General features: G+C 46.7%; 1 protein-coding gene across 2 annotated transcripts in view; it reads right to left on the bottom strand.

The window, feature by feature from the left end:
- Positions 1 to 3096: 3096 nt before the first annotated feature.
- Positions 3097 to 11877, bottom strand: part of Limd1 (LIM domain containing 1) — a 64301-nt gene continuing 55520 nt past the window's right edge. Inside the window, exons 5-8 of one of the 2 annotated variants that reach the window (XM_074059205.1) lie at positions 9816 to 9946; positions 8888 to 8939; positions 8157 to 8225; positions 3097 to 6828 (exon numbers count right to left, since the gene is read on the bottom strand). In XM_074059205.1, coding sequence (XP_073915306.1) covers positions 6691 to 6828; positions 8157 to 8225; positions 8888 to 8939; positions 9816 to 9946 — 390 coding nt within the window. In that variant the 3' untranslated portion in view covers positions 3097 to 6690. The remainder of the gene's footprint in view (positions 6829 to 8156; positions 8226 to 8887; positions 8940 to 9815; positions 9947 to 11877) is intronic. The other variant, XM_074059206.1, reaches the window with a different exon arrangement.

The following is an 11877-nucleotide window of genomic DNA, read 5'->3' as shown; positions in this document are numbered from 1 at the left end:
CTATAGTGAAATTTTGTTATTGATGTTAATACAAATCCATTAAAAAGAAAAAATCTGCCACAGCTTTCCCAGCTCAAGCTGTAGACTTTTTTTTTTTTTTCTTTTTTGGCAGCACTGAGGTTTAAACTGGCTTCATACTTGCTAGGCAGGCACCCATACCACTTGCGCCACTCCACCAGCCCTTTATTTTCATGATGGGTTTTTTTGAGATAGGGTTTCAAGAACTATTTGCCTGGGGCTGGTTTCGAACCTTGATCCTCCTAATCTTTGCTTCCAATCTCCTAATCTTTGCTTCCCTCATAGCTAGGATTACAGGCGTGAGCCATCTTGAGCCATCCACCTCCAGCCTCAAGCTGCAGACTGTAGGCTTCATCCAGCTAACATCTGCAGCTCACCTTTACATCCAGCTCCCTTAACAGACTTGCCATACATTTTTTTTACACCCAGATTCCAGTCACATTTATGGGTTTGGTTTTTTTTTTTTTTTTTTTTTTGCACTTTTAAGTGCAAATGTCACTTTTAGCAATGCTTGAAGAAAAGTCATCTTACATCCCAGGAATATTCTTTCATTTCCACCCTTCTTCCAAAAACAAAACCTGTTGGGAGCTGGAGGTGTGGCTTAAGTGGTAGAGTAACCTGCTTTGCAAGTTCGAACCCCTGACTTTAAATCCCAGCACTGCCAAAACACTGCAGCTTGTTGGAATCTGCAGTAGGCTAGATAACGCCTCCCTCCCAAGATATCCATGTTCCACTCCCCAGGATCTATGAGTATTTTATCCTACAAGGCAAAGGGGAGTTTTGGAGAAAAGATCCTGAGAGAGGGAGATTATTCTGGATCACCTGGATGAGCTCAATCCATTGGATAATCGCAGTATAATCGCAGAGGGTCGGGTCAGAAAGAGGAGGTGTGACCACAGAAGCAGGGCCAGAGGGGTGCAGCCACCAGCCAGGGAATGTGACAACCTCCAAAGCTAAAAGGGGAAGAGGAATGGAGTCTCCCTAGCCTGAAAGGAATTCAGAGCCTTCATGTGAGTCCTTACAGACCATTTCTCCAGGACTATAAGAGAACGAACTTGTTCTAAGTTTGAGATCATTTGGTAGCAATAGGAAACCCAGTTCAATGAGCTCCTCCTCACAGCCTCAGGATGAGGTCTCCTTGACTCCACTTAATGACTAAACAACAAAGTGAGAGAGGATAGTTGACTCCACAGCAGCCAGAGTGGTCCAGACAGCCCCCTCTGGATGACTGCGTGAGGCGGAGTCCTGGTCTTCTTTACTGAGCACTTGGTTTTGCAGTTTTACCCTTCCGTGACTCAGTTGTTTTGTCTACAAAATGAGGGATGATAAAACAGAGGGTCCTCAGAATCACACCTGGCACCTGGTGACTGTTGCTCCTGTTTCAATCATGAAACTTAGAACCAGACCTGATTCCCCCAGGGCTTCAGCCCCCAAGTTGCCTAAATGCCTGAGGCCAACTCACTCTTGCTCCTGACTGTGCTATCTCCTCCCAACTCCAAGTTCTAGGACTCCACATTGGCAGACTGGAATCAGTGGTGGTGAGAGTGTTACATTATAGAAATTGGCACACACTTCACATCGTGCCTTTTTAGTTTTTCCCCAGAAAGGTTACCAGTACACCATAGCCTCAGTCTACCTTTTCCCCTGAAAGCAATTGGAAAATAAGAGCCCAGTGTTTGTAAAATCAGGCCAGCTGCTCTCTCAACACTTAGGAAGAAAAAGATCAAACTGAGTGTGGTGGTGCACAACTGTAATCCTAGCACTTCAGAGGCTGAGGCAGGAGGCTCATGAGTTTCAGGCCAGCCTGAGATGCTGTCAGAAAGAAAAGGGGAGGGAGTAATTGGGTGTAAGATAACACTTATTTCAGCTCAGTCTGCTTTCTTGTACCTTTGATATATCGGACCTGGTAGCCACAGAACAGCAACCTAACAAAAGCCCAGGGAGCAGCAAGTGACAAGTGTTGTCAGCCAGACCTGGTGGTTCCTGCCTATAATCCAGATTCTAAGGAGGCAGAGTCAGGAGAATCAAAAACTCAGGGCCAACCCAGGCAAAGTTAGCAAGACCGTGTCTCAGAAACAAAATAGGTCACACATGGGGTATGGCTTAAATGGGAGAGCATTTGCCTAGCAAGTACAAGGCCCTAGGTTTAATCCCTAGTCCCACAAAAATAAATAAATAAATAAATAAATAAAATTGATTCTTGGGATATAGTTCTCCAAGGCCTCTCAAGTTTTTATGCATACACACCACCTACCTTTGTTCCAGACTACCTTATCAGGGATGTTAGTAAACAGTATTGGAGGATAGTGTGTTTTTCTGGAGCCAAAGTCAGGCTTGGTGTCCGCTATGAGACAAAGTTCCCTTCTGTAAGCCTGGGATCCCATTTGTACTGTGGCCCACTGCGTCTGCAGGTATTGCCTGGTCCTCTTTTTAGGGGGGCACTGCAGGAATTGGGGCTCAATTCCAATGCATGTGCTGCTGGTCTGGCTATTGATGAGTCATAAGCTGTCCTTTGTCCCTGACCTTCTCACTGTCCCTGTCCCATAATTTCTGCCAGGATCAATGAAACCATGGCATGCTATTTTTTTTTTTTGACATTATGGGAGTTTGAACTCAGGGCTTTATACTTGCTAGGCAGGCTCTTTACCAATTGAGCCATACCCCCAGCCCTTTCTTCATTGGCTATTGTTTGAGATACAGTTTCGTTTTATGCCTAGGCCAGCCTGGACCTCAATTTTCCTACTTGTGCTTCCTTGCACAGCTGGGATAACAAATGCACCCCACCATGCCCAGCCATTGGTTGAGATGGGATCTCCTAAACTTTTTGCCTGGGCTGACCTCAAACCATGATCCTCCTCATCTCTGCCTCCCATGCAGCTAAGATTACAGGTGTGAGCCACTACCCCCAGGGCACGGAATGCTAATTTATAAGCTAGTAAGGTAAAATCTCAGATACTTCATAGGTTTGATGCCCATAGATTTAAGAATCCAGAGCTCTAAAAAGATGACAAAATCCAAGTAGAAAATGCACTGTCTGCTTACCTACACATATACACACAAAAGACCCAGTAAGCCTGGTTATATTGGAGAGCACTTTAATAGCCTACAAATTGATACCTTTATTGTCACAATACTTTAAGTCATTTTATAGTAACAGTAAAATTCTGAGTAACTTTATAGTAAAAGAAGAGAAACAGAGGAAAACAATTCCCTGAACAGTGAAATTTTCATACCCTATTATGATGATTGCCTACATCTGTCCAGTTTGCGCTCAAATCAAAGACAGCAAGCATATTTTACTCATTTTTTTTCTGTTAAAGTCACTTCAAATACTAACTGGGAAATTAGGAGTGATTTTTTGGCAAAGGAAAGTACAAAAAATTTTAGTTTCCTGGCAGGTTTAACAAGTGCATCAAACAAGTATAGTTTGGGGTCATCTGATGCTGTTTTTTGCAAGCCATGCTGCTCTCGATTCTCCATGCATGAGGACTGGCACACAAAAACAGCCTTTGAGCCAGGCATGGTGGTATATACCTGTAATCCCAGATACTCAGGAGGCAGTGGTCTGAGGATCACCAGTTTGAGACCAGCCTGGGCAAAGTGTGAAGATCCTGTCTCAAAACAAAATACAAAAATCTTTAAAGGACTGCAAAGGTCTGTAAATTCAAAGACAAAAATTCTCTCAAGTCTTAACAACCTTATTTTGTATTTTCTGCAACTCAAGCTCATGCAAACAAGGCAACAAGAGTACAAACAAGGCAACGATAGTGCCTGAAGATGATCAGAATCCCTTGATTATTCTACCAGCCACCCAGGACTCAACATCAGAAGCTTGGAAGGCTGGGATGAAAGAGGGTTCCCTGAGCACTCAGAAAATGGAAAGTTCCATCCTGGTGCCCTGCAGGCAATGACCTATTTAGGACTGACTGTCTTTCTGTGGTGAGAGATGACAAATGTCTCTTCACCAAATGACAGAGGAACATCAGTAAGCAAGTGAGAACCCATGTGTGACAGATCAAAGTGAGTTACCAGTTTTGGGGTTTTTTTTTTTTTTTTTTTTTTTTTCAGATCACCCAGGCGTTACCTGGATGGCCCAAGCTAGGGGGAGAAAAAAGGAAAGAGTGTAAGGAGGGAGGAGATGGTGAAAAATGCCTACAGGGCAAAACAAGGCCAGGGAGAATGGAAGCTGGCTTTGGGGTCTAGGATCCTGGGATCAGGCCTTTGTCCTCCTAGTTTGCTGAGATCCAAGACTTGTCCAGGAAACTGAAAAAGGCTATTCATTCCAACTTGCAAACCAAACTTACTACCCTGGTCTACCAAGCCCTTGTGCATTCTTCCTGTGTGCCCATAAATGCAATACCACCGCGGTTCTATTTAGCTAGTAATGTATAAAACACCTAAAATCCCAGATAGACGAGCATCACCTCATGGTTTTTGTGCAAGGACCTGAAACAGAAACAAAACTCATTTGAGATCCCCAGTTGTGTCCTCTCCAAAAAAAGGGACAACCAGGGAAGTCCATAGCTCAAATTTCTAGCATGTCTGGAAATACCTTTATTGTTCTTTTTCAACGATATAAAATGTATTTGCAAACACAGCTGAATCACCTCAATCAAGGCTCCTTAAAAATTTTCATTAAAAAATTAATCACAGAATTAATCACACAAATTAATTATCAGCAAACGAATCTCTTCTGATTGTAGCTCCAATGCAATTTTCTTGACCCTGCTTGATTTGAAAGTGGGACAAAAGTGTGTGAGCAAGGCTACTGTCCCAGGGTTGGCAAAGACAGCCCTAAACTATGTTTGCTAGCTTCATTTCCCCACCAGCCTTACCAAAGCTGAGTTGGATGACTTGACAGGAAGAGAGGGGCCCAGACTCAGGCTCCCAGGAAGCTTAGCCTGGAACAGGAATGGAGGAAGTGACATTCTGCTCAAAGAATTCCAACGGGATGAATTTTTTAAAAAACTGGAAAAGGCAATCTATAGTGCCAGTTCTGCCCTTTTCACAAGCGATGGCCACCAAATGAGTGCAAACATGGCAGCCTACAGGTGTGGAGTTGGGCCAAGAGAAAAGTCTTGCGTTCACTTGTGCATCCTCCACAGCCCAGCACCCAGTCTTCTCGCTCTGGCTGGGAGGGGTGAGGCAGAGTGCAGAGGCCGGCTGCCATGTCTCTAGCCCAGAATGGCAGCAGCAAGACACCTTGGCCCTCCTGCCACAAGCCATGAGGTCCTCCCTCCAGACAAAGAGGCCACCAATCTCTTTTTCTTTCTTCTTTTTTTAAAGCTTCTTCCATTTGAAACACCAAGGAGTAGTGACCCTTGGCCTCAGAGTAAATTGGTCTCTCCAGTGCACAGGTGGTCGTCAAATCTCATCAGTGTGTGGCCCTCACCACCCTCACCACCCTGGAAGTCAGCATGCTGAAACGCCTATGGCCAGAATTTCAGCTGGATCTGTTCCCAGCTGACCTTCAGTTACAATCACACGGTCCTGACCAGCTGGAGTGTCACATGTGAAGCCAGCAATTTCAAACACATCAAAGAAGGTATCCAGGGTGATGGCTGAATTCTTCCTGTGATTTGAAGCTCTATCTGTGAGGTATTTGTGTGTGTGTGTGTGTGTGTGTGTGTGTGTGTGTAAGAATGAAAGTGGAGAGAAACAATTAAAAAAAAAAAAAAGACAAAAGCAGTGTACCTTATATTGGTTTCTTCAAATACAATGCATGTGCCAAGAAGTAGGCATGAGAGAAACCTCTGGAATGACTAGTAACTTGTCCTGAGGCACTTCCCACCCTGCTGACTTCAAGGTCTCACACGCACAAAACTGTCCTTGTTAGGAGTTCTCAATATGTGGACAGGATTTCCAAAAGGTCCATCATTAAATAAGCCACAACAGGCACCAGAGATGTCCCACACAGGATAAGACTTGCCTTGGCAGGAGTAGCTCCAAAGTCACACACTCTCAAAAGCTTTGAAAGAAAAATGGCACAGAGCAGTGAGCAAGAGTCCTGGCGCCTGCACCGGCTCTTCTCCCCAAACTTGCCTCTGTCAGGGCCCAGCTGCCTTAGGGGCAGGCAGACTGGCAAGGGCACAGGGCAGGATGTCAGAGCACAAGGAGGAAACCCAGCCTCAGTGATGTCAAAGCTTAGCTCTGGTTTACTAAGCAAATTCTTCTTAGGCTCCAAAGCACGTGTTCACACTTCCTTCTTGCCTTTATGCAATGAAAGTTCAGAAGAGCTAACACCATGGGTATAAAGAGGCCTTAAGTCATGCCTTGGGGTGCACACGTGTTGGGAGGTATTTTCCTAGAGGGAAAGGGTTAGATGTCTCTGCAGCTGAGATGTCACTTCTGGACGTGTTGTAAAATGTGCTACTTGCAAAGTCTCTTCCCCTAAACTGTCCCCACAGGAGTCGGGTGTGTTCAATTGACTGATGCCACTGCGGGCCTCACGCCACACACATGCTAGAGCATCTACCTGAGGAACCTGACAAGGTGTGGCGATGGAGAAAAACCCTTGTACCAGTCAGTTAGCGTGCACCTCCTTGGCTAAGGGACAGGCACACCTCACTCTCGTGGGCACTTGCCTGTCCACCCCTCTTCCTCCTCAACCCCAATTCCACCCCAAGTGTGGGGCTGACTTCTCTTTGTGCAGCCCTGGCTGAGCTCTGCGACCTAGAAGTGGTGCTGGTGGAGGGCTGCGGACGACGGGCCTTTGTCCAGCCTCTTGACATGGCAGGAATGGCAGAACAGGTGGTCTTCCAGCGGGTAGCAGCGGTGACCATCTTCATCATTGAGCTCCAGACCACAGTCCTGGGGGAGAAGCAAGAATGTTCAGTGGAAACAAAACAAAACAGACCACGAAGGTGATACAAAGGCCACAAGTCCCCACAAATCAGCACAGGGTGCTGTGTGTTTTTGTGCAGCTCCTGCCCAGAGAGGTTCTGTCTAATATGGGAGCCACGACTACATGTCGCTGTGGAGAACCTGAAATGGGGCTGGTCACAACTAAGACATGCCGTCAGAGCAAATGCCACTGGATGTCCAAGAATAGGGCAAAAGAGGACCAAAACAAAAAAACAAAAACAAAACAAAAAACTCACAGATAACTTTTCTTTGGGGGTGGGGGGTTGCAACACAGGGAGACAGGGTCTCACTATATGACCCAGGCTGCCTGGAACTACGTAGCTCAGGCTAGCCTCCAACTCACAATCCTCCTGCCTCCGCCTCCCAAGTTCTGGGATTACAGGCATGTACCACCGTGCCTAGCACACATAACTTTTTATATTGATTATATGTCTAAAGGATAACATTTTGGATCTGTTGGATTAAAGAAAGTCATCCCATCTGTTTCTTTTAACTTTATAAATGTGGGTACTGGGAAACCACAAAGGACACACATGTCGTGAATTTGTGGTGTCTCTATCTCTGCTGGACAATGCTAGTCTAGAAGGTGTAGAAAGGTGATCAAACACCTTCACCCTCTTCTCCAGGCACCTGGGGTACCACCCATGAGCCACACCTACTTCTGCAGTGCTGGCAGTGGGACCAATCTATGTGTCCCCCATACGTAGTCCCAAAACGAATCTAATCTCCTTTTACAGGTATGGATGAAATTCTAACGGGCACCACCACAGCTGGTGAGGGCGATCCCCTGCCTCTCCTAACCATCATAGCACACTAGTGACTTCTTCAATGTGGGATGTCACACAGGACAGAGGAGGGCACATGGCCCCATCCACCTTCACACCCACCAGCTGACATGCCTGCTTCCAAGAGAGGTTTTTCCAGGGCTAGGCTCAGAAAGGAAATTTTGGCAGATATTAGAACAGCCTACCTGCTGGAGGGGAGGGAGTCTCTCCTGCCAATCATATACCTGCCTGACAACTTACCCTGAAACAGAACCTGAGCCCACATGCACAAGCCCCTCGGAGCGCTGCAGCTTCAGGAAAAGCAGCTGTGAGTTTCAGGACCCGCCAGTGCTAATGTCACAGAGTAGGATGAAGACCTCACGTCCCTGTGCCCCCTCCCCCCATCAGCTGCAGAGCACAGACCCTGGCCAGATCCCTGTGACCATCAATGGTCCCAGCAACAGGAGGCTTTTCTATGATGGACTCTGGGGGCTGGGCAGGGGGGCCTACCTCACAGTGGTAGCACTCCACGTGATAGTCTCTGTCCATGGACACCACACGGATGGTCTCATCTGAGCCCTGGCACCAAAGAAAAGCAAGACATGCAGAAGAGGCTGTTGGGGGACCATTGTATACCATGGGTCATGGTGTGGGGAGGGAGAGATTCTGGAGTAACAATTAGGGAGTCTTTGGGTAAAAACAAATCAGCAGTAAACACTTGTAGGAAAAAGAACAGAATTAGTTAATGAGAAAGAAGGTGGGGGTAGAGACAGCATTACCTACCAGAATGTCAGAGAAAAAAAGACCAAAGGGGACATTTACTTTTTTTGGTACTGGGGGCTTGAACCTTGAGCCATTCCACCAGCCGTTTTTTGTGATGGGTTTTTTTTCAAGATAGGCTCTTTCAAACTATTTGCCTGGGCTGGCTTTGAACTATGATCCTCCTGATCTCTGCCTCCTGAATAGCTAGCCCAGCTGACATTTACTTTTTAAGAACAAATAAAGACAAGCTTTTCTGCTCATCTGCAGTCTGAGTTAGTATCAAGTCAGAGAGTTTGACCTGCTAGAGGGACACACAGGCACAAAGAAGAGCATGGGAGAGAGGAGGGGTAAAACTGCTTATCTCAGAGTTGGGATTTTAGAGAGATCTTTTGAAAGGTGTAAGGACAAAACACAGCATCTTGTGAGCCCAGGGAGAGATTCTGATCTTAGAAGACCCTAAGTTCTGAAAAAGTTCTTACCTCAGGTGGAAGGATTGGAAGCCCACAGGCTGCACACTTTGGGGCCAGCACCCTGAGGGAAAAACAAGAAAGCCATACAGCACACCATGTGTTGCTTCCGAGAGGCGAGGCCCAGAATAAGACTTGCACTAGAGCCTGCACAGGGCCACCTCTTGCCCATTGCTCCAGCCCTTGGATAAAGGTTGCTCCTGCTTGTTCTATGCCATCTACTTCAGTACTGCTTTGGAATTATTCCCAGCTGGAACAGGACATTTGGCTGCCCCTCCCTCCCCTATGGACAGTCTAACCTGGTTGTTTGCTCCTCTCCTGGTGCTTCATAAAGCCCAGGAAAACTGAGAGTGGTGGAAACCAACCCTGACCTGGTACCTGGTGACAGTAGGCAAAGCTGGAGCCAGAGACTTGGTGGATTCCTCTTGAAGTCTAGTCAGGAAGCTGGTACTAGCTATTTCTTTTGTTTTGCTTGCTGCACTGGGGTTTGAACTCAGGGCTTCATGCTTGCTAGGCAGACTTTCTTACTGCTTGAGCCACCACACCAGCCAGGGTAGTAGCATTTTTGTTCTAAATTTTTCATTAAACTGACTTTTTTTTTTTTTTATATTGGGGCCTGAACTCAGGGTTTCATGCTTGCTAGGCAGGTGTTCTACTACTTGGTGTAGTTTTTGTCCAGGGCTGGCCTCTGACCACGATCCCCCATCTCTCCCTCTGTGTGGCTGGGACTACAGACATGCACCACCACACCCAGCCCCAACATGACTTTTAACCAGTTCTTATCTATGCCAGCATCAAATAACCTGCCAGGCCCGTGTTAAACTCTTATAACCACTAGGCTGAACAGGACAAGTAGCTACAAACATGCTGGCATTATTCCCACCCTCTGCTGAGGTCAGCATGGCCATGTGCAGTCCCCATCCACTCCTTCCCTCCTTACTTGTGATAATCTCGAACGCAGTAGATCTTGTTTTCTGAGTCCACAGTGAAGGGCACCCCGTCTAAACACTCATTACAGATGACACAGCGAAAACAGCCAGGGTGGTAGGACTTCCCCAGGGCCTGCAGAATCTGGGGTATAAAAGAGGCGAGGCCACGACTCAGCAGGGTGATAGGGAAGGAAGAAGCAATAAAAGGAAAGGAACACATAGGGCAGAGGGCCATGTGCACAGTCATACGACATGGATCAGATTCCTCCCAGAGTGTCACCTGGAGGAAGAGCAAGAGACTTTGGGGATGGGAAGTCTTGCTTGTTTAGATGTGTAGACATGAGGGGCCCAAACTGGAATCCTTCTTCTGTGATTTCTCAGGTTACTGAGCTGTTTCCTTTCCCACCCCTCCCCTGCTGCACGAAACTCTAATGTAGTTCTTTCTAGAACCATACTAGGAGAGGGCTGGGCCAGTCCTGGGACCAAATCCTCCCTCCCCTGGGAGATGCAGGAAATGAAGCAAAGCAGGACCACAGAAAGAGGCACCCCTGGTTTGGGAAGCCACAGAACATGGGAAAAGGAAATTCCACATGGAAATGGCAGAGCTTACACAAATCCTCCTGACTTCAGCCTCTTCAAATGCGACTTTGACGCCATGTGAAAATCCAGAAACCCTGACCAGAGTCCAGTTTATCTCAAACCCAGTCTAATAAGCAAAGACCCTTTATTGTTGTCCTTGTTTTTAAATACAGTGAAGGGAAAGCCCCCACAAACCTGCATTTGATCTGAATGTGATACCTGGATCTGCTACAGCCACCCTGAAACCAAGACAGAGTCAAGACATAGAAGGGCCGGGCACCGGTGGCTCACACCTGTAATCCTAGCTACTCAGGAAGCAGAGATCAGGAGGATTACGGTTTGAAGGCAGCCCGGGCTAATAGTTTGTGAGACTCTATTTTGAAAAAACTCATCACAAAAAAAGGTCAGTGGAGTGGCTCAAGGTGTAGGTCCTGAGTTCAAACCCCAGTACTGCAAAAAAAAAAAAAAAAAAAGACAAAGGGGAGACGGGAAAAATGATGCAAAGACCGTGCACCGTCCATCATTGCTGCACACTCTGACCCCGTCCCGGACTTCCTGAATGAGAAAATCAGGTGTACGGCTCCACAGCTGGTGATGATTTTTATATGTGCTACAGTTTGAGAACTATTGGTTTAAGCTAAAATGAGTCCGGGTTTTTCTGTTTGTAGTAGAAAGCATCTCCCTCTGTCCAATTATCTGTGCCAGGAAAAAGCAAAAACAAGTGAACAGTGGCATCACCCTAAGCAGAGAACCACAGAATGGTCATCTGCAGCCAGAGGAAGCCACACAAAAAGCTTCGAATGGGCTGAAGAAGGGGACTTGGAACTTAGGAGGGCTTGGCAGGACTTTGAGACCATGGGAAAGATGTGCTATGTTCCAGCTTCTTCCATAGGAAGCCTCAGGCAGATAACTGCAGGTCCAGCCAGGGAGCGAGAGGAGGACCTCGTGCCATCCTGCTGCCCCCGACGCTTAGCCTCCACACTTCCTCATTCCCTCCAGGTTTTCTGAGGCCCTTCCCATTTGTAACAAGCTGCCAGAGAGGAAGAACAACGTCAGGCTTCCAAAACGCACTTGGCGACGGAGGCCTCAGAATGCATTTCCTCCAAGAGTAATGCAGTCTTGGCAGATAGAGATCCTTAATTTAACCCACGCTGTGCCTAAAGTAAGTTGCCATTTTGCCGCATCCTGGCCAGCTGTAATGATTCTCACATGTGGCACTATGCCTTTTTTTTTTTTTACAGAATATACCCCTCTACTGACAATAAAGGACACAAACAATTTGTACAGAGCTGGATAATAGGGGCTGTGCTCTAAAATCTGGAAGAATCTGTCTGTGCATTATTAAAATTCTTGGCAGGAGTCAAGAGTCCTGCCTTTAATACCAGGGATCACTACTAGAGACTTTCTCTAAAAGTTTTCAAGTCCTCAAGAAGGCATCTGAGATTGCAGGTTCAGTTTCTCATTAGCCCCTAAGGTAGAGATTATCTCCCGAAA

This window comes from Castor canadensis, chromosome 17 (genome assembly GCF_047511655.1).
Source record: "Castor canadensis chromosome 17, mCasCan1.hap1v2, whole genome shotgun sequence".
Taxonomy (NCBI): domain Eukaryota; kingdom Metazoa; phylum Chordata; class Mammalia; order Rodentia; family Castoridae; genus Castor; species Castor canadensis.
This window is presented reverse-complemented; position numbering and strand designations above follow the sequence as displayed.